Here is a 23,374-nt window from a genome sequence, read left to right on the forward strand (position 1 = left end):
ACATTGGGAGGAACTGGGAAACCAGATTTCCTGCCAGTGGTGACTATGCCTAACTGTTTAACGTGGGAATTTTTTATACCGTCACAATAGGCTTTTCCCTCAAAAAGCATCAAAAAGTCTATTTTCGCCACCAAAGATAAAATGGTGCTCCCTGTAAACCCCCTTTTGGCTGCACCACCACATCCTGGCCATCTATAAATACAGCAAATTGCACAGCTAAGTGTATAAGCTTATTTGTTAAGACAGTTACCAAACAGAAGTTTCCTGACACAAGAAAGGAAATGCTTTTATTTCAGTAGGGGAAGTCATAGGGTGTCCAAACACAAACTGGTTTGGAGTTCATAAAGCTTATTTTACCTAATCAAAGGCAACTTAGCCAAAATATTCCTAAATGGTTGATTTCACATGTAAGCATTTACAAACCAGATCACACAGAGCAGGGAGACTCACTTGGGCTTTCTGTTTATCCTCTTCTTTCTGAAGATAAGAGAGGAAATCTCAAGTATCACAGAAACATAGAATGATTTGGGTTGGAAGGGACCTTAAAGACCATCTAGTTCCAAACTGCCTCCCATGGGCAAAGACATCTTCCACTAGCTCAGGTTCCTCAAAGCCTCATCCAACCAGCCTTGAACACTTCCACTCGCTTTGGGTTCCACGTGTTTGTGCACAGATAAATACTGAGCCGCCTGCCTGGGTGCCAGCAGAGTGAATGTGGTGTGAGAGCGTATCACAGTCCTGTGTTAACCATGCACCCTGCCCACACATGGGCAGTGCACACTTGCTCCAACTGCCTCCTGTACTACAGGCACCGAAAAGCTAGGTGCTCCTTTCCCCAGTAACAAAAGTGATACTGGAGGATGCACATTTTCACTACAGCAGAAGATGCTGCTGTGTCAGAGGCACTCAAAGTGTAGGGAACTGGGCTCCAGTGCACGCAAGCTTTAAGCAGCATCTCTGCTCTGAAGCAACTCATTGTCGATGCTATGTGAGCACCCTGAGGAGTTATTTAAAGCACACCATGAAGCAGTACAGATTGGCTTTGCCTCAAAAATCTCTCTCTAGGTGCTGTCTACAATACCAGGTTATTGCAGGAGCATTGCTTGGCTAAGGTGCTCCAAGCCCATCTGCCTCTACAAGAGACGGGGACCCAACTTTACTCCACTGACACTACTTTTACTGATTTTTTTTTGCTGTTAGGAGAAATGAAACACTGAATGCAGTATTTCTTTCCAGTTTCTACACAAACTTTAAAAAATAACCAAGTGTTGCACTTGATTTTCCTACCAGCAGCCAGTTAATGCAAAACCGCCTCAGATCCAGGCAGAAAGAAATAAGGAAATAAATCACAACAATTCTTGCTGTCTGTATCACTGCTAAGCCAATTCTGCTGTTAATATAAACACACTTGGTAAGGTTTTGGGGAATTTGGAATATTATTTAGAATACTTAAATAAGGCGTTTCAGCAGGCATGCCTGAGGGGTCTGTGCAACAACTGTGACCATTAGTTCTGGCGTTGAGGACGGTACTGTCATGCAGATGCAGGACCATGAAAAAGGCAGACATTCTCCACAACAGACCCAGAGCCACTTGTCTTCCTGCCTGCCTGCCTGCTCCATGCAGGAAGGGCTGCTCCATGTTTAGCAAATCATTTCTTGCCATTCCAGCTCCTCCAGCAATCTCCACCTGGTTAGACTTCAACCCTCTTGCTTTCTGCTTGCTACATTTATTTTATTACCTTTTCTAAGTGCCTGCAAGAGTTTGAGGGCATGGTGAGTTTAATACTTGTTCCTGAAAGGCTTTGTCAGCAGCAGCTGACAGTCACTAATGGGATGGAGCTATCCTGGCTTTCGAATGCTCCTTGGTAGATCTCTAATGTGGTCTGAGTTGCACTGAATAAACACTTTTCATATGTTTTTTTAAATTCCCTCTGCCTATAATCTCTCTCTCCACTTAAAACATTATTTCCATAGTGCCAGGTGTTACAGACACCCCATCTGACTGCCAAGCAGCGTGCAACCACAGTCACTGCTGTCTGTAGCAAAAATAACAGGTTTGACACAGCACAGGTCAATTCTGAGAATTAAAACCCCTACTACCTTATGTTTATCACACCAATACCCAAGAAATGGAGGCATAAGTACATAATTATTATAAGTACATAATTATATATATATAAAAACATATATAAAAATAAGTGTTCTTGCTGCCTACTGAGATTTCAACTCACTTAGGTTTAAGTGGGAATTTGAAAGTATTAGTGAAGGTGCAGCAGGGGAAGGGAATATAGCTCCTGACTGCAGAATGCCTCAATTTCAAGATTATATCAACATAGCGATGTTCTGAGACAACAAAAAATTTGAATTGCCTACGACTCACTTCTCTCTTTTGAAATCCTTGGCATTTGCTGTTTATGATACCAAATAGGAAAAATATTATTTTAAAATATACTCACTGGCCTTATACAGCCAGCAACATAAAGAGCACTCTTCAGTATCACATACAAATACACGAAAGAGAGATTTACTGTTGCCCCCAATACAATTAGCATTATAACAGTCCAACTTTCTCAGCTTTTCTTAGTGATTTCTGTAGCCCATATGAAACATTCACTTACCAATCGACTGGGAAGCACTGCCATCTTGCTGGGGTCCATCACACAGAGGAATTCACATAATAGTAATACTTGGAGAATCATTCATCAAAAAAGAATTGGTATGCTGTCACCCCATGTATTTAGCACTTTCTTTAATGAAAGGCTCTGCAGCAGGAATGGAGATAAAGTTTTTGCTCAAGTTTATTAATCATGGGCATGTTGCCTGACCCAGTTTCAGAATTAGAAAACATACATCTTTCCAATCTATGTCATTACAAAAGCTCTTCAAGCAACAAGCACTTCAGAGTACCTATAGATGTCTTCTTAGCGTAATGACATCACACACTTTGGCAGAATCATTAATATCTTGCCAACCTCATCTAACCTTTGAGCTGGGTGGAAAGTGGACAAAGTACAGTGCTGCTTTGATTCACCCTCAGTAGAACATGGCACCAATGCATCTTCCCCTGCAATACACCTCTGCAGGTCCCACAACATCCAGGGATGCTGTTACAAAGCAAACACAACTCCCTGGTTTGACTGAAATAACAGTATTTTCCAAAGCTAAAAGGTTTGTTTTTCGTATCAGCTAAGCCTTAAAACAAATGAACTGCCCTGACGAACCTCTCATCACAACTTTGACTTTCTTCAGTGGCCTGATGAAGAGTTAAATGGTCAAATCGAATAGGTAAAACAGCCATCAGGTGGAAAGAGAAGATCTTGCCAGGCCTCTGTGGTGTAGCAATGACAGAAATGCAATTTCCTGCAAGTCAGAAGTCTGATTTTGAAAATCAGTGTCAGAAGTTAATGCACTGACAGTTCTTGTCTGGGGAAAATTGCTTCCAGGCATTAAACCCCTAGCTGTTACTCCCTGCTCTCAACTCTTGTGGACAATACAATACCGAACATCATCTAGCGATGAAGAACCTAACACTTAGAGCAAACTCAATCAAACAATTATTACTTACTTTAAGCAAGAACAAACTCACCTCCAATCTTTAAGCAAATATTTGCTTCCTAAATGCCAGGGACAATGCACTGACTGAGGCAGAACAAAGCTTTGCAACACATGACATCAAGGGTCTGTGCTTGATCACAGCCTTAAGGTCTGGGCACCCCTGCTACACTGGTACTCCTGTAGGGCTTTAACAAGCGCCCACTGGGCGCAGAAACACCACTGCTTGCTCCATTTCTCTATTCCCTCTTACCAACTTGGTCTACACATCTCTCCTTCCACAATGGGTGCTCCAACCCAGCCCTCTCTTCAGAGCTGACCTTCCACTCCATCAAAACTAGAACCTTGCCCATGGCCAATTAAGAAATTTTTGGAAGATTTCATCCTGTACTGTAATACATACTTCAGATTCATTTCAAATCTTCAGTGGCCATGAGAGGAGAAACCAATAAAGAGCCGCAGGCAGACAAAACAGATATTTACATGGTCCATGATAACTCCCATCCTACTAGCTTTTGGCATCTACTGTGCTAGCCCTTAAAGGCTTTTGCAGAGGTTCCCAACTGTTTTCAAATGCAGACCTGGAGCTCTTCCAACATACACATAGTGAATTTAGGGCTGCCACCACTGTCTCTGGCTCTTCTTCACTGCCTTTTGGGGTCCCCCCACAAAGCAGTCCACAGACTCAATGGGCAGTTGGACACCGACCAAACACAGCTCTTGGTAAAGCAGGAGCACTATGCCTGCCTCAACTAACTCAAGACAGTCTTGAAGACCAAATAAGCCAAAAGGAAACAACTTTAACTTCCTAACATGCTGTAAGTACATGAGCCCACAGGCCTGAGGCTAAGGTGTGTGTCTGGCCAGACAGTGAGGATGCTTGATCTGTTGTTTGCACTGCCAAAGGTACCAGATAATGGGCACCTATCCATCTTGACAATGCATATGGAAATATTTTAGTGATGAAAAGTTAAAATATAGACACCAGCACACACTTATTCATACAGCAGATTTCTGCAGAAGTCCTGGAGGCTGCAGAGATGAGCTTTTACTGCCATTGCCTGCAATAAGCCTGCTTTGTGGACAGCAAAATTCGTTCAGCAGTGTCATACATGTACAAACTGTCAGAAGCACCCAAGTCTCTTTGAGAGGGTAAGTTGGCTGGCTGGCTGAGCCATTTCCTCTCCTGCAAGTGTTTTTTTTAATTGACTATGGAATTTGCAGATATTATTTTCAGAAAATACATCCTATTGATTGTAATTACCATCCTCGGAGATGCAATGGAAAGAATATTAAAACCACTAAAGTTGATTTGGATTTTATTAAAGCCATTAGTGAAACAGCAAGCAGAGCGCTGTTGTTTTCTGAGCACCTCAACAGCTCCTAAGCACCATAAATCATTTCATGGTGCATTTGTTACCGCTTTGGATAAAGCCAGGAGTTGAGTAAAGGGAAAATGGAGAGGCTGACTTCATGCAGCTGGGTGATGAGACTGGTCCAAGCATCTTCCTAATGAGCCTTCTAAGCACTGACTGTTTTCAGGAAAGATGTCATTTCTTTTCTTAGGTAGATGCCCAGCAGACTCAAGAGCCATCTAATGCAACCCATTGGGCTTATGCGTGTCAGAGCAGACTTGCAGGGAGCTTGGCTGCCCAACTGCAGCTCCAGAAACAGTCATTTCACCCTCACATGGGGAGAAAGAAGGAGACATCCTCCATTTCCAGCCATCATCTTCCCAGGGGTACCTGGCTCACATGAACCTTCCCAGAGCCACCAGACTGATGTGGCATTAGGGTAGCATTTACAGCAAGCCCACATCTTGAGAACAACCTGCCCACAGACATGGCATAGCCAGGATGGACAGACCAGCAGCTCGGCACCATCCAGCTGGGTTGGTCCTGTGCTTCTCTCACCAGCATCATTTAATGGTGCTGCTAACACCAGGCAGAAGTTGCCATCCTCTTTCTGAATGCTTCTGGTCAGAGCTTCTTAGCCACCATTACCCTGTTTATAACCTGAGGAACCAACTTTGGTCCTCACATCTCATTTGTGTTCTGTAATTGCATCTGGAAGCTAAACAACAGTCACAACCATGTAATTAATATTCACTCTCTCCAACCTTCCCAGCAACTTGGGGCACATACAGATATGACTGAACATCCCTCTTCAGCTTTAATGTTTTATTTATTTCACCTGCAGGCCTTCTGACCCCTCCTTGCAATTTTAGCTCAGATCTTCCTTGCCTAGAAAACTTCCTAAAACCCTGTTAGTGTTTTCCTAGAACTATGAATTTTCTTTTCCTGTGACTCCAGCCCTACCAACATTCCTCAGCAAGGACTTAGCGTAGGTCACTGCAGGCTTGTTGATCACCAGAAATTCCTGAAATCAGCTTTGAATGCTGCCAGCCAAGGACAGGAGGCAGGGACAGAGCAGGCAGGGTTCCTCTCCCAGCACCATACCTGACCCAATAGCAAGGAGTGCAGCACGAGCTGGGCAGCAAAGCTGAAGCCAGACCAAGCCATGGTGGGTCCACCCCTATCCCACTGAGGTGGCCTTCTGCCCTGCCTTCTCCTGAGGCACAATATAAAGCAATTAAATAAAGGTCCTAACAGCAGACAGAACTCCTCTAATTTCATATAAGATCTCAGGATTTTATTTTCCTTAACAGAACAGCTTCACTGGATTCCTGTTAACATAAACCAGCCCAAGAAACACTTCTATCCAAAGCAACAGCTGCTTTCTCATCACATCCCTGGTGACAAAATCATTTTAGACTACACCAGCCAAGGCCTATAATACTGAAAATTCCCTTTTTCTAATATATTCTGCTAGCAGTTGGAGCAAGCTAGTCCATCTTCTCTGTAGCCGCTTCCTTGATGGTTTCACTTCATGATTTTCATGTTTACAAACACCTGGAATTCCAGCAGGGCAAGGCAAGGTTTTGTTATAAATAGCAAGATACTGAACTGCAGGAAAATGTCAAGGGCAGGAGAAAAAAAAAGAATAGAGATTTTGTCTTCAATATGGTTTCAGTTAGCCTTGAAGGTACTGAGTTCCAGCAAATCATGGGGCATATGTCTGGCTGCTACAGACGTAGCCCAGCCATGTGAGAGGAGACAGGGGGTACCATAGAGGCATCAAAAACCTCCTCTCTGGGCTGGCCAGGGGGCAAAATGCTGTTTCCCAGCAGGGTCTGGGCTGCTGGCAACAGCCCTTTCCCTTTGCCCCAGGTGACATGGAAAGAGCAGAGCTGGAGTATCTTCTCCTCTCTGTGAGCCAGGTGAAGGGGAATCCCAGCAATACAAGGCTGAAAAAGTAAACCAAAAGCTTTCTTGTTCAGATGTCTCCAGGACCACTGGTTGGATGGAGGGCTGAGGAATGTCTTTCCAGGGCCAACAGACACTGAAAAACTTGTCTGCAGAGTGGAAAACTCCAGCTGCTTACGAGTGTCAGAGGACTGACAGTAGAGCTCAACCCATGGGAGATGCTCTCAAGGTGCTGGGCTCCTCAATGCCCAAACCCGGGTGCCCATCACAGTTCAGACCAGCTCTACATGCGGCTGAGCGCTTGGGCTGCAGGGCACAAGTTGTGAACCCTCACTCTCAGCAGGACAAGTCAGGGCAAGAGGCAGCCATGAATGCCTTCCAGTGCCTTTGTGCTTGCAGGAGGGAACGGAAGGATGGAGATGAACAGACAAAATTCCTTAGGTGACACCTCACTTGTCTGAGCACACACCCGGAGGCAAAGAGTTTCCAGCAGCTCAGGCAGCAGGAGTTTATCAGATAATGCTATAGAAATAACCTCCCAAACCACAAAAATGAAGTAGGTTGGTTCGTTTTTTTTTTCTCCCCTGAAGCTGAATTTCTGCACAAATGACTATAATTAAGGATGTTACCTGTCAGTTACCCAGGGCACCGAGGCTACAATGTTCAGCCTTTGAAAAAGCATCCTACACAGCAGCTGTCCCAGTCGTCTCTCATTTATCATATCCTTCACCCACCCAGATGTCTCATCAAAGAGTTGTAATTCAAGGATTTCGGGGGAAATCCCCACCTCCCTGAGCTGCATGACTTCACAGGAAGTAAGGGGATGGAATGCCTTTAAAAAAAAAAAAAAAAAAGGCTCGCCAGCAGCGGGGCTGCAGGGCACGGGTGTCGAAGCGCACATCTGCCATCAGCGTGTCACCACCGCCCAGGGCTCCCGCAGCGGTTTCAGGAGATTCTGTAAATTGCTTTTCATTCATACATTATGGAAGAGTCTCAGCCGGCGCGGTGTCACAGGCGCGTGTGCTCTGCTTGCTCATCTAAACACTGCTGCGGCTTGCATCTCAGAAGTTACATACAATCTTTTAAAACATTCTGTAAATAACGCGACCACTTAATTTACCGGGTTTTCGGTAAAAAACACGGTTGGAGGCGTCATCGCGGCTGACACCAGGTCCTCATCAACCTTTACAAAGGAGAACACACACCACCCGGCTGCCGCTCCCCAGGCCACGAGAAAGGCTACTGCTCCCCAGCCCCTTCAACGCAAAGCCACCTCTCAAGGCGGCTCGGGCGGTAGCGGAGGCGCCTCGCTTCTGCAGGCACCGGCTGCCCCATCCCCGGGGCCGCGGGGCAGCAGCGCCCCCGCCTTGGTCCGAGGATGCTCTCGGAAAGTTGCCTCCTCCGGCCTCCCGCCTCCCCAGGGGCACGACAGCACCGGGGTTGGGGGGCACGTACCCACCGAAGCGCGACCCCACGCCGCGCCGGCGCCACCGGCTGCCGGTCCCGGAGGAGGACAACCCCCAGCCCCGTGTGTCCTCTCCCCGTCCCGCTCCTTGCGAGGCCCGGCTTCCCCGGCGGAGACCCCACGGCCGCGGCAGAGCTGCGAGTCACCGCCCCGGGGCGCGCCCGCCCGCTCCTCCGCCTCCCGGCCCAACTCACCGAGGCGGGGTTGGCTCGGCGGCCGCGCTCCTGCTCCCTGCACTGCAGCCCCGCCAGGTGCCTCTCCAGGGCTGCCCAGTCCATGGCCGGCGGCTGCGGCTCCCGCGGGGGCTGCGCCCCACCGCCCCGCCGCCCGCCCGGCCCCACCGCCCCGCCGCGCCGCCGCTCCTGCGGGGGCAGCGGCGGGGGGCGCTGGTGCGGCCGCGGGCGGGCGGTGGCAGGGCGGCGGGGCGCGGAGGCGGCGGGCGAGCCGCTACGGCGGGCGGGCGAGGCATGGCAGCGGGCATCGCCGGCGGGGCAGCGCAGCGGGTCCCGGCGCGTCGGCGGGGAGGGCAGGTAGCCCCCTTCCTCCTCCTCCTCCTCTTCCTCCTCCGAGTCCTCCAGAGCCGCCAGGTCCAGGCTGCTGGGGGATGGCGAGGACTTGCCCTCCGAGCACGGCGTGGCTTTGCTGGAGTTGGACTCCGAGCTGGAGCGGCTGCTGCCGGCGTCGCTCCCTAAATCCATCCCATCCTCCCGGGAGTCCTGCCGGAGAGAAGCGAAAGGCGCCGCGTCAGAGAAACCGGGACCGGCCCTGCCTGCCGGGCACGGGAACCGCCGGCCCGGGGCGGGCCGGCCGCCTTGCGGGGGCCGCCCCCGCGCACCGGAGCCTCCGCTGCCGCCGCGGGGCGGCCCCGGGCGGGCAGGCGGGAGCCGGTGGCGGCCCCGCGCTGGCAGCGCCCCCCGCGGGCGGGAGCGCAGGGGAGCGGGGCGGGGTGGCATGGGGCGGTGCTGCCCGCCGCCGCCGCGGGGGGAGCCGGGGCCGGGCTGGGGTAGCCGCCGCGGTGGCGCCCGGGCCCTCCGCCCCGCTGCCTGCAGGCAGGGCCGGCGGCGGGGCGGGCACTGCCGGCCCCCGGGCTGGGCAGAGCTGGGTCTCCGCCTCCTCCGGAGCGGTGGGAAAAGCCACTTGTCTACTCCACAAATCCAGCTCTCGGGGGCAAAAAGTAGTTTTGGAAAGAGGGTGGCATGTGGCACCTTTCGCCATCGCGTCAGGCTTGGGGTGCCCGGGTTTGTGGAAAGGCTTCGGTTGTTCATTACAATGAGAGTGGCATCCTCCAGCTCATACCCGAGGGATGTACCATGGCTCACGCTACAAATCACCGCTTCTCACACTCTCCATTTCTCCGATTTTTTTTTTGGTAGTAACTAGTTAAGAGTAGCCTATAAATAACTGCTGAAAAACCTAATCTACTTTAAATATTCTGGGTCGCTGAAGCCAAGTTTAACATGCAAATGTTCGCATTCCCAAATTCATTTAAAGAAGACCTTTTAAGAATGCGTCGCCGAAATGGAGAGCGTTAATCACACAGAAGAGCACCTTTACCGTGGTATTTGGGAGATGCTGCAGCACTCACTTGCCCTCTGAGCTTTGGGTGGCAGGTACTTCCAGACTCAACCCAGCACATACAGTGAGGAGAATACAGGGGATGGTAAACTTCTTGCAGTCTGAAAGAGGGAGAGCTAGCAACTAGTCTTAATTATAATTAAATTCAAGCATTTAATTGGATCGAGAGGTTTGGGGGTTTTTTGTTTGTTTTGCTGTTTTGTGGTTTGTTTGCTTTTTTTTTCTCAGAAATAGGGAAAACTATATAAGAAAAACATTGATGGGGTTTAAAAATGTCCCATTGCATAGGATGGTGAGGGTGATGCCAAGCACCAATGCATGCCAGTGTACATTGTGTACACCCAGGGAGTGTGTGCAGGTCTGGTGTGGCAACGCTGGTGGGAATCTGTCCTCTGCAGTTCCCTGCCCCAGCAGTGCCACCGCCCTGTGTGCACACAGGGGGTCCAGCCTGGGTATGTCAGTTCTTCCAAAGGGAAGACGGGGGAAGAAAGGAGACATCTGCATCTGGTCAACTCCAACTCCTGGGAATTTGAACTTGTTGCTAAGTGTCTGTTTGTCCAGAGGAGAGGACAGACCTGCACTGGGCAGATGACATACCTACTCTGCTGACTCACAAGTCTTACTCAACATTAACCTCTTTGCCAGCAGTGACCGAGTGCCATGAAAAGACAGGATTTCAGTTCCAGGAACTCATACAGAAAACCCAACACCATGAGGCAGAGAGAAGAGAGAGGTGTAACCTGCTTGAAGCTAGGGCAGAGACTTGGCCTGAAAAGTTTTAAGTGTCATGGAGAGAGCCTGCTTTTTCCCCTATCTAAACATGCCCCTTGGGGCAGGAGACCCTGGCTCCAGCCACAGCTTGGGAAAGATAAAACGGGACTATGATGCACAGCAAAGAGTAACATGGTTTATTTCACCAAGGTAACATTAACCTCTCTGGTTAAGTGTCTTCTACCAGCTGCTCCTCCAGGTTACCTGCAGTTACTCCCTGCAGCTAACCCAAGTTACTCTCATGTTAACTGAGAGCAGCCACATTTAAGGCTGCATCCCTCCTCTCTGCTTGCCTCCCAGCCTGCTGGCACTTGTGGTTGGGACTCATAGAATTAGTAACTGTGCAAATGCAGTTTTAAAAATAAATCCAGCAAATGGGAACAAGGGTTGAGCCGCAATCCTGGAAATTGATTATATTGGCAAGATTTTTACCAGTTGCACATCTGTAGGGTTAGGAGGGAGATTGCATTTGACATTGCAGGGCGTAATTCTGTATTTGAGTCTTATTTAATATGGCCACCACCCTAAGAAGTGAGTATCTGCTGAGCAAAGTGGAGGAGCTTCCTCACTGGTTCCAGTCTGGCAGTCACAGTCTGCGGATTTATTTATAGGATCTCGTGGTGTGCCTGATTGATTAGGAAGGTTTCTTGTCTTCAATGCAACGCTTGCATTGACAACATCTTGTGGAAGATGAATGAGCTTCTCTCCCTCCTGCGTGGCACACTGAATTCCCCACTGCAGCGGTGATGCTCAGAGGGGCGCGGTGATGCTCAGAGGGGCGCGATGTAGGCGGCAGCCACCTCCCATTGCAAATTTGCATGTTCATGTAGAATGAGGTGGTTTCAGGCATTGTGACCATTGTTCAACCAACACAGTTGACTCGGTTGGCTCCACAGCACTGCTTTTCCATACTGCCAGACCTTGCAAATGCCTGCCTGCTGCCCTGCCTTCAAACGATGGCGTTCTTTCATGAGCTTAACAAGAATGCACATGTCTGATGATTTTCTAAGTTTCTCTCTTTCTCTTTAATCTTGTAGTGAGCCTTCTACATTTCTAATTACATATGGAAAGTATATTTCCACTTGACCATTCACAAGAAGAAATCAGATATTGTTATTCAAAACACATACGTAATTTATCTCTTCTACAAGCCTACATCAAATAGGTCGCTTCTCCAATGCAATGAAAAACTTGAAATTCATATGAATTTTAAAGGGTGAAGAGTGTGAACACAAGCCCTTGTAGATGAAAGAATATGCTTTACAGTTATTTTATTCAGTGCAAAGGAGGTTTTAATACAAACAAGACATGTTGAGTTTACTCTGAAACAGAAATATATCATAAAAATAAGGTACTTATGACTTTCACTGGATGAATGCAGGGCCATTTTAAAACCCAGTTTCTTTATTATCATAAGCTATTAAATTTATTTCATTTTACCATTTTGGCACTACTCTAACCCCATTCTAAAATGCATTTTGTGTGCTGTCTCTCTCTCTCTCCCTCTGTTTCTCTCCTGCTAAATTGCAGAAAATTGTGCGTCGGGGAGGAGGAAAGCAGGGAAGTCATAACCACCCTTAAGCTGCTTCCTTCTCCTGGCCTTCACAGACATCATCTGAATCTGTAAGTATGAACACATCTCTTGCCAGCTGGGTCTTCATCTCACCTGCCATTCAGCACTCTCATCTCCACCTGGAGTTCCCAAACCTTCAGCAGCCCTACACAGGACGTGCTGTCCAGTGCAGATGTTGAGATAGACAATGTAGGACCATCTGCCTCACCAGAAAACCAGTGAATTCCTGGCATCACTTAGTCCTTGGATAATGACTCAATGCAGCAGCTCATGATGGCTTTGAGCACAGTCAGTAGCGAATGCTGCCATTTGATCTGATATTTTTTATCCAAATACTTTTCGATTGTGACTGTTTAATAAGTTTGATTGTTTCCCAGCTTTGAAAGTCTGTCTTTCCCACCTGGCTTGCTGATGTAGTCTCCACTGTCCTAGAGGATCCCCAACCATAGGATCTCTAAGTGGGCTAATTCAGTTTGGGCTGCATCTTAAGGGAAGAGGGGTGAAACTGTCCTATGGGTACTTTCAGTTGAAACTGGATTGTGTTCCTCATAGTGAATGGACTTGATCCTTGTACCTGTGCAGCCTATAGACAACTGAGAACCCCAGATTAGACCCATAATTGTTGCAAGGAAACTGTGTGCTTACTCTAAAAGTCTGGCTGGGGTTTTGGGGGCATTTCTCTTTAACTGACTTCCACACAGAGCTGACCACTCTTATCATGCAGGTGGGGACTTGCCAGGGAAATGATGCTGACCTGCCCCAAGATAGTACAGGAAAGCATAAGTTTCCTCTGAACACAAAGAATTTATGCTTCCCACCACTCCTAAAAAGGAAGAAGACTGCACTGAGCTCAATGCACATTTCCTTTTCCTGATACAACCTCTCTGTGTTTCCATGTTTTTTTCATCCCACGGGTGGCAGAAAGGTTGTCAGCCTTTGCCAGGAGTCTGTGTTGGATCCCAACACACACACCAGCGTGGAAGTATTTCCAGAACTCTAAACTGGCCATTTTTGTTATGGATCTTTTTTCTTTTTCCCATTCCTCCTCTTCTATAAAAGTTTTTTGCTACGCATTTTGTGGGTCCATCCTTGCTGAGCTCACTGTGGAGGTATTCTAATATTTTGTTACAAATAATGCATCTGCCAGCTTTTGTATAAAGTCTAAGCCAAGTGCAATAGCTGTGGTTTCTTCTTACTAAGCCTGCAGAAGCTGGAAGGGTCCCTGGCTTCACTCATGTCACCGCCTTAATTCTGAGGCATCTTTAAAATATCTGCCCTGGTAAATATTCCATGTTGAAGGAACCAAAGCTGTCCACAATGTGGCGTGCCCCATCTGGGGAGGAGAAGGAGGGAGGAGAGTCCACAAGCTGCCTCCATCCAGGGTGTCCCTCAGCAACACCATCCCATGCACACCCCCCAGCTTCTCCCCACAGCTCCGGAAAAGGAAATAAACCCCTTCTTTTTGGTTGGAGAGGAGCCTGTTTCTGTCCTGCTGCAGCATGCAGATACCATGGTGACAGACACCTTCCAAGATTACGAAAGCAAACAGGAACTCATGAATTTGTGTTTTAAGGCCAAATTATATATAGGAGCAACACACACTTGACATCTGTCGCTGTTTCCTATTAGTACTCTTTGCTTGATTAATCCCCTGCAGGCAGCCTAGCCCCCAGTTAGCTCACGCTTTCTAGGCTCTGTTGGAGAGATTTAACTCTTGTGCAAGTCAGCCCTGGTCTGCTGCCTGTCCAAGCTGTGCTGAACTGTGCTGAGCCATGCTGAGCAGTGCCAGCCTCCCACCCATGTCTTACAATGCATCGAAGGGAGCAGGACAAGCCTCTTCAAGATCCTGCCACCAGCTACCAGAAGGGTCAGGGATGACTGCGGGAGGATGGACCCACAATTTAAGGGCATTGGAGTATTCTTGTAGTGTTCAGCTGCAGTTGGTGTTATTTAGCTATTTTCCAAGGTGATGCTGAGAGTCCCAGATACTACTGAGCAGGCATATCAGTTCCTCTAAAATAATTTCCACAGACCTCAGAGTAGGAAGGGAATTAAAAAGTCACTTCATGCAGAAGTGATGACTACAATGCATTTATAAATACACCCATTTAAGAGGTGCTATTCCCTTCATCAGTGGTCCTTGGTGCTGCCTGCTGCAGACAGTACCCACACCTCTACCACCTCCTGCTCATATGTGCAGCCTGGGCACTGATGCTTTGGTTTATTTTTTACCTGCCCTATCTGTCATGATACTGACCACAAGGTCTTACCTATAAGATCTTCCCACCCATGGGATTTCTGCTGATTTGGGAAAAGGCATGCTCAAACCTAACTGGGGCTTCTTGCATTGTTCCAAGTGAAAGAGAAGAAGATGCAGCACTCTTCCCTGCCTGGGTGCTAGGATGGGAATTTGCTCACCACTTTGGTTACGGGTGGTGTTCCAGCCACTTTTAAGTACTGCATGACCCCTGGGGCCAGCAGCGTGCATCTCCACCCAGTAAATAAAACCAGAAAAGGAAGAAAATGAAGTTGCTTTGGCTTGAGAGTAGCAGGGGGAGAGCCTTGGGATAAAAATATTTTAAAACAGTCTACAGATCAGAGCAGAAATTCTGTGAACCCTTCAGAGAGATAAATGTTTTGGAAGAGCGGGTGCATGTCCAGACCACTTCTGCAGCTCTGGCTCCAGCCCTGTGAGTGTGGTCCCTCACAAACTTTTCAAAGCTCAAGCAACCAATTGCCCTTGTGTGCTACTGACTCGCCGCATTTGGTATAAATTTGCATTGCATCTGGTATTTCAAACATTTTTTTACTGATTTACTACTGCTTACTCATACATAAAAGGTTGTCTCCTGTCTGTAAATCACAATTAACATCCTGCAGTCCCTGCACACTCAGATTATCCCTATCATGGGCCACAACCCTGATGGTTTGGCATCAGAAGTTAGCAGCACAAGGATGCTGAACTGCTCCATGTTTCCCAGCCAGCCCTGTGCATCCCCACAACTGAGACTCCAGCAACAAACAACAAAAGCTGCCCCTGAAACACACAAAATAGCACCATTTCATTTAAAAACTGACAGCATGGGGCAGTCACCTGCAGCCTGGTGGAGCACAGACATGCAGTCTGCCTGTCTGCATCCCTCCCTAGGGAGCTGGAGGGACAGCACAGGGCAGCTCACATGGCTGTAAGCAAAACCTTTGCAGGAATTGGTTTTGTACCTTGCCATTTGGATTTGCAGGTTTAACTATTTAAATTTAGCAAATTAATCCTTTCCTTAGTTTAGAGGGGGGATAAGGAGGAGGGGAAGTCACATGAGGCAGCAAGAGTCTGAGTGATTACACTCTCATTAAAGCTTTTCTGCTGGTAGGATAGGTAACAGAGGTGGAGGAGAGGGAAACGGCAGCATCTCAAAACTAATCCCCTCCTAGGTTTGGTTCATCTTTTTTTGGCTCTGACAGGATCCAGTTCCCCGTACAGAGATTTGATTTTTACAGCAAGAAAAGCTGCTGGGATGGCTCATTCTCTCCCATTCTTTCCCAAACTCCCTCACTGAGGCTCAGAGGATATGAAAGCTATAAAAATGGCCATTAGTTGTGCCCTGATGCACCTGTGAAGACCACCTTGTCTCCTATCCTTTGTACAAATTGGAGAATAAAAGAGATGGTCCTGCCAAGACTGGTTTTCCTCTAAATAATTTGCTGTGGGATGGAGGATGAATAAACTAAGTGGACGAAAAGGGCAAGCTTTTTAAACAACCTCTTGTACTTGTTTTATTTAACCCATTTGATAGGCATCTCTGACCAAGCTCAATGAAAAATTAACATTCTAACATCTGGGGAACACTTGGAAAGGTAATGGTGGGGAAGAAAGAAGAAAGAGCACACCTCTATTTTCAGAAGCACTCACCATACCTTTCTGCTTCTCAGTGTGTTATGAAGGAGAAAACAAGCAAGGGAAAAAAAATCACCTGAAAGTAAAATTATTTCTTGATGATTTTAATAAGGTAGAACAGAAAAGGGCTGAAATCTCTTGAGATCTGTCGTTCAGGAGACCAAAGCGGACAGCCAGTATAACTAATTTTATTCCCAAACACTGTGAAATGTGCTGAGACACCAGAGGGTTTATCAATGCTTCAGAGCAAGGCAAAAATTACCACCTGAATATATTTAAACCAAAATTATGCTGAAATCAGAAGGGAGTGAATACTGCTTCATTGCTTTAACAAAGGTGCATTAAAGGCAATTACCAAAAATACCCTTCAAGGATAAATGGGTTGCAATTAAGTTATTACCAGTCTGGTGCCAGCAGTCCCCAAGGACTGCTCAGAGAGCAGTTATTTCCAGATGAAGATTTCTGCTTATCCCTTCTCCTTTGACCCCTCCTGGTGTGGATGTCCATACCCTCCAACACCCTGCACCTCCAGCACAACACCACCCCATGCACCCAACTGTCCCACTGATCTCTGGGAACACGTGTCATCTCAGGGACTGGGAAGCTCAGATGGGTTGATGCAGATGTGCTTGGTACCTTAGAAACCTGACCATCACCCCTTCTCCTCCTCTCAACCAAGCCAGAAATATGACTGCTATCCCATATTTTTCCAGCAATGACACATTGCTGGGGTTGGTTGACGCTTGGTGAAGTTGTGAATTCAGTTTTTCTTCTGTTCTCCATCCTGCCAGGACTGCTTTCCCTGTGCCAGTTCCTATCTGACAGGTACAGGAGGGCCAGTAAAACACTTAGGGTAAACAAAAGGCAAGGTCGGTAGGGATCCTCCTTATCTGTCAAAAGGCCTCTGGAATTTGGTGTAATCATCAAGTCTGTGGGGAAAAAAAATGCCCTTTTATAAACTGGTTTCACAGACACATGGGTAAGGAATGCAAATAAGGAAATAGCTGAAATACTTCAAATGCTTGAGTCTGTAACAGCACTGCTGCATCTTAATATTTATGTTGGTAAGTGCATTAACTCATGAATTTCAACATGTGTGGAGAGCGTTGTAGTGTTCTTGCAGAGAAACCCATCCTGCCCGTGATCCTTGGGGCATAAGGAAAAGCCAGGTAAAAGCAGATGTGTGGGGTGAGGGCTGTGGGTCCCAGTGTGGGATCAAGGGCTGCTGGAATGGGAAGAGAGAAAAATCAACACCTTAATTAAGTTTTAACCACAGAGCAATATCTGCCTCAGGGGTCTCCTGTCATAGCTCGCTTTTGAATGTAGCTATTAACAAAGCCAGGGAGGACAGCACTCAGCTCCATCAGTATTGCAGCAGATTTCATGCCAGCTAGCTGAGCTGATGCTGGTAACATTTAGAGCAAAAACCAACCTTCAGGAATTTCTTCCAACTTTTTGTTGCACCCCAGGCCATCCAGTGGGCCCTGATTTAGGGCTGAGACTTTTCTGCTGGGATCATAATTATCTGACAGTGAATAATTTCTTGCTCAAACCTCTTAAATGGGACTCACAGAAAATGGTTTGAAAAACAAAGTCAGAATAGTCCTACAAAGTCATGTAATCTCTTCCCAAGCATCATTGTTACCAAGAAGTTTTACCATCCTTTCACCACTATTCAGCTTAGCTCAGGGTGGATTCAGTTAAACATAAATGGGTCCACTCTAAAGCATCCAGAGCCTGGGATGCAGATGAGACCTCTGCACCAGGAGAGGGGAAGGTGCAATTACTGCTGAAAGAGATATTGCTGCAGGTGCCCTTCAAAGGGTGGGATCAGGTTCCATCAATCTGCTCAATTACCATTTAATTTTGAGTCTACAACTATTGCTGATTCCTGGTTTCCAGTCAAGGGCAATTATCTTTTGTTATTTCTTTGTCTCTGCATCTTTATGAGCCCATATACATTTAGATGCAGTTCAGGTTTACAGGAGTACATGCTGCTTCTTTGCTTTTCTCTAATGATTTATGGTATCCTTAATACAGTCATTCACAGCAATGCAGTATTAACATAACAGCTCAATAAACAGACTAAGAACGAACTGTTCTTAGTTTGGGTTCTTTTTAATTACTTCTGGATTTCAGGGACGAGGCTGAAGTCACTGCACTGCCTTCTCCTCCACAGCTTTTCCTATTATTTATTTCATTGGAGGCAGCTTAGTACTGGGTGGCATATGCTGGTCTGCAGGATGCCTACAGTGCACACTGTGAAGGTGGGTTTCCTTGTCTCTTCTCCTTTGCTCTCCTTTTCTGCTTTGGCTGCTGAGACCTGTCTGTGCAGAAGGTATGACCTGGACCACAAGCACATTTGTTGTGGTCTGGGGCAGAGCTAGCAGCCTCCCCAAGCATCTCCCTGCAGTTATCCCCAAAACCTACTGCACCTGTGGGGCAACCACATGGCAGCAGGAGCAGCACAGAAGCCCAAAGAAGCACCAAGGGGTGTTGGAATCTGCAGCTGCATGGTTGTAGATCCCTTTCAAGCACCAAATAGAACTGCTTTCCAAAATATATGTGTATGAATGACAGCTGCCTCTTAGAGGGCAAATTTTAGTTAAAAAGCCTTCTCTCCATCATCCCTTGTGTTGCATAAGACTAAACAGATTGCAAACACGGAAAGGCTAGGAAAGCCTTATCTGTTATCACACCTAAACAGCTCTGTGCTCATTCAAAGGCTGATTACAGGCTTTTTATCCACTTGGTTTTGCAAACATACTGCAAAGCTGATGACCATCAATTTCTAATGTACCACATTAGGAATCTGGTCACCTGGCACTGGGAAGTATTTTGGTACTCATCTGTATTCAAAGCAAGATATGTAACTTCAACCCCCCCCCCCCCCCCCCCCATGACACGCAAAACCAGGGAAAATAAAATACATAGCTACAGCAAATGTAGCTGTGAGGAAAAAAAGCCCTCTTCCCTGATGGTGAATTATACTTTGCTTGCAACAGATGCAGCTCTTTATATTTGTTTTCTGCATAAATCTACATATTAGCCTGAAAGCAACTCTATGTGCTTTGTCTTGCCTTGGTTTCATCACTCACTGCTCTTTTCAGCTGATTGCCTTCAAGTGCAGGCTGGGGCCTCCAAGTGCAGCTTCCCTCCAGCAAACATCCCCATTTTGTGGCTTTTCCAGTCCCAAAATCACAAGGAGGGAGTGGGTGGATATGGACCACATATGACTTTGCTGCATGCATGGTGGATGGAGCCTGTGATCTTTCTTCTTCTGTTGGCCATCAGTCCCTGGCCAATGGGGATGTCTCCTCCCCAGCCCTGAATGATGGACAGAGCCCTGGTGCTTATAGAACCCAAGAAATGTGGAGGGACAACCTGGGGTGGGTGCTGTTCTTGGGCTTGTTCTACAGTTTGCTTTATATCATCTATGATTATTGCATGATGCCAACTGGATAGGCTTCCCTGGAGCTGGGCTGACCAGTGAGGATGGCTGTTGGTGTGCAGCATGGCTGCAGCAAAACCCCAGCACGGATGGGCAATGGCTTTGCCCCAGGAGCCTTGTTACCTAAGAAAAGGTAGAAGTGAGAGCATGCATGGGATGCAGGGGGTGGGAGGAATGTTTTGTAATCTCAGTCAGAAAAGGTGAAAAGGATAGGTACCGAATGCAATTATCTTATTAAATGCTGAGCCCATTTTTTCCAGCTTTTCTTAATCTCATTTAAAGCTGTTGGTGTCAAGCTACATTATTTTTAATTGTTTTTACAAAATGTATCTGATGATTTTATGGTTTTCTCTATAGGGTCTCCTGGAACATAGTTCTCTGAGAGAATTTATTTTCCTCTCCTCTAAGGAGTCTTATTTAATATCCATACGCTGGAAATTGAAGCGACAAAGCAAGTAAACAATTACTGCAGTGTATCGTTAATGGGAACAGCCTTGTCCTACAGCCACAGTGAACATCCTTACCCTCATAGGCAAGAGCCTTGTTTTGCTCCTTGCCAGGACCCTATCTGGACTTGCCAGTTTAAGCAGCTCCTGCTGTCCCCAGGAAGGCTCAGTGATAATCTCTTTTACTGGTGCTGGTGGAAGGGAAGGCAGCTCCAGCCAAGGGCTTGCTCGGTGGGTGCTCAAGTAAAAGCCAGGTGAAATGAGGGATGCCTTTGTGGCCAAGTTTAACAACTGAAACAAACCTCTGCTCCTTTTGCAGGGTGAAAGCATTGCCTGCAAGCAGCTACAGGGCATAGGAAGGCATGTAGGGAAGTCTCAGGCACCGGCAACAATAAAAGAGGGCATGGGTATCAGCATTACTCCCTCCCCCTGGTGCTGTAAAACCATTTTCCATTGCAGACGACAGATGCAGAAACTCTTGCCAAAGTGGGTTTAAATAAAGTTAAATAATGGTGAGCTCTCACAGGAGGAGCTGAAGGCTATGGGATTTAAAGACCTCACTGTTTGCAGGAACAGACAAACATGCCTTTTTTTTTTTCCTATGAAAAATTGAAACCCAAAAAGCTCTGTTTCTGAAAGCTCTCACTTTGGAGCAGCAGGTCAGAGGGATGCTGCTGAACTTAGCACACAAATGCTGGGGTAGGACAGCCAGGATTGCCATGACCTATTACCCTAGAGAAGAGATCTATTTCTGATACATGCACTATTTAAACAGAGGTATTGCTAGCTAGTCTCAGGCTGTAACCCATTTAGGCAAATCTTCAGGCATAAAGCAATGTCATCTCCAGCTCCTGGCAGCTTATTCACCAGTGACACACCAGCACGACACAGCAGGGCAAAAGTAGACTTATCTACATTATCACAGAGGGAACAGCATGGTACATATTAAAAGACTAGATTATTGGTGCACAGGGATAATTTCCAGGTCTTTAGGCTATAGTTCTGCTATGGGCAGTTGATGTGAGCTCAGAGCTCACCTCCACTGGGATGGGGAAAGAAATTCTCTCCTGTCTGTCCAGACAGAGGCTGCAAGAAGATGGGCAGGGAACACTGCCACAGCCAACACATGCTATATGCACTCAGCAGCATGCTGCCTTCTGCATAAGGTACAGTGACAGGCAATATAGTCCTTCAACTTCATCTGAGTCTTCAGGGCAAGAGGTCTCCTGCCCATGGCCATGAGAAGGATTATTACTGACATAAGCTCTCTATATTCCCCGGCCTGAGCCCTGTGGTGCAGCAAAGATGACAAGCACTCAGTGAGATGGAGAGAGATGTTATTGCTGAAAGCATCTCCTCCAGTCCTATTCTCAGTGAGGCTTTAAGGTATAGACTGAAAACTGAGATAAAGATGCTGGTATTTTGGCTCAGCATTAGGGTTACACTGTGTCTAATAGAAGAGGCTGGCTCCCAGGCAGATGGCACATTCGGTTTCCTACAGTCATTCCAGGATAATGTCTTGAACAAACCAACTGTATCTATTTAAATGCCTTAATAATCAACACACCGAGTGCAGGAGTTCAGAGGTGGTAGATTTAATCCAGTTTTTGAGAGCTTTATCTGTTTATTTTACAGACAGAAGCTCCATCTTCAGCTATTCCTAAACTGAAAAGTGGGTGGGCTGGGTATTTCTGACTGTGCTGCAAGAAAGCGTGGGACCAGCATTTGCATTCCTCTGCAAGAAAGCCAGGTAGCAGAGCTAAGGCACAGAAGTACCTTTCAGCAGTATAAAGCCTGAGTCTACATTACTTGGAACAAAAAAACCTGAGGTTAATTCTCAAGACTGACCCAGACTGTAAAAAGGGCAGGGCAGTGTGGCACATCACTGGCGCGTATCCCCATGGCCTGTACTGCAGCCTGGGCTTTGGCAATGGCCTTGTGCTGCCAGTTTTCCCACTGGAACTGGAAATCAGTGAAACAGAAAGTGAATAATCCTCTTAGTGCGGCTGGAGCTGGCTGCCATTGCCTGTGCTGTGCTCCAATTAGCACCAGTGGCTAAGCCTCACCAGGGGTTTTGTTATTAATTACGGGAGGGAGGAAGAATTGATCATGCTTAGCACACGACTGCTTGGGCTGGGAGAAATGCCCTAAAATTACTCACAGGGAAAAAAACCCCAATGCCTTGAAAGCAGCACTGAATCATCACTGTCCCTGCGATGGAGGGCAGACCCATCCAGCCACCCCCCTGTAGTAAGGACTGGTTCCTATTTCTCGTGCCAGGGCTAACCAGACACCCCTGAAAACCAGGGCCAGGAGCACACTCCTGAAAGACCAGAGCTGCTTTCCCCTGGGACTGGTAGATCTGGAAATGGGCTTGAGGTGTTGCCTCTGCCTCAAGAGCCAGCAGTGTGACTGGAGCTTAGCTTTTGCTGTGCTTTGCCAACCAAATCCCTTTCGCATCCAGAGGGTCAAACTCTCCACAAAATCCAGCCCAAGTGTTACTTTTGTGTCAACAAGCTTTTTAAATTGGAAGCTCACCCTTATCATTTTTTTCCAATTTGACATTTGATCTACAGTTATTTTTTTTTCAAACACAGGGTTGCAGAGTACCCTGGTTTGTGTCAGTGTGATTTCTGGGGTGTCAAAATTACACTGCTCTCAAAGGAAAAATCTTGTTTCCCCATTCTAAAAACAGAATTCAATAGTTTTCAATTATTTTCCTCCTGAGGAAAAAACCACAAGAAGGCCCTCCAAGCATGCACAGGACAAGATGGGACTGGAGCTGTAGCATCCTCTTCTCCCTCCCTCCAGCCCAGCCAGGGAGAAGGACCCATCACACCCAATCCCAGCTGCCAGCTGGTCTCACCTGGCCCTTGTCCTGGGCACTCTTGTCATCATGCTTCCTGAATAACTGATTTATAAGTTTTAGCATACCTGATACCTTTCCCATTTAACAGTGAAAACCTGTAAGAAATGAGAGTGTACTTAAGATTAAAAGAAACAGGCTGCATTAAATGGGGAGCTGCTTCAGTAAGCACAAACCAGTGCATTCCACTGGATTGCTAGATAAAGTGGTGTACATCTCTGAAGGGATGCAGCGCTTAAAAATAGGCTGCTTTGTCCCAGATGCTTTTTGAGAGAGCTCAAGGTTGTTACACACCATAGGAGAAGATCTTTTCCTCTTCTGCTCTGGATATTTTGCAGCTCTTTGAGAAGAGGTAAATGGGAATACTGCTGGTAGCAAGAAAGTACAATACTGACAGCCCAGGGTTTGCCATGGTGAAGAGGATCACTCTAGGCTGCCCAGCTCTGATGACACAGATGCCTTATGAGAATGGCTGAAGAAAGCAATTCTTTCCAGGAGCTGCTTTTCCCGTATTTGC

General features: G+C 47.1%; 1 protein-coding gene and 1 long non-coding RNA gene across 2 annotated transcripts in view; both read right to left on the bottom strand.

Annotated features, from left to right (window-relative positions):
- SCHIP1 (schwannomin interacting protein 1) overlaps positions 1-23,374 on the bottom strand; it is a 190,439-nt gene that overhangs the window by 32,169 nt on the left and 134,896 nt on the right. Inside the window, exon 5 of the mRNA XM_057421807.1 lies at positions 8,478-8,999. Coding sequence (XP_057277790.1) covers positions 8,478-8,999 — 522 coding nt within the window. The remainder of the gene's footprint in view (positions 1-8,477; positions 9,000-23,374) is intronic.
- Positions 16,894-18,501, bottom strand: LOC130605949 (uncharacterized). The gene is made up of 3 exons (XR_008973832.1): positions 17,753-18,501; positions 17,527-17,647; positions 16,894-17,023 (listed from the first exon to the last, which is right to left on the bottom strand). It is a non-coding gene; the product is annotated as an uncharacterized LOC130605949 (long non-coding RNA).

This window comes from Pezoporus wallicus, unplaced genomic scaffold (assembly GCF_028554395.1).
Source record: "Pezoporus wallicus isolate ANWC-B61680 ecotype Strahan unplaced genomic scaffold, APGP_CSIRO_Pwel_v1 scaffold_7402, whole genome shotgun sequence".
Classification (NCBI taxonomy): domain Eukaryota; kingdom Metazoa; phylum Chordata; class Aves; order Psittaciformes; family Psittacidae; genus Pezoporus; species Pezoporus wallicus.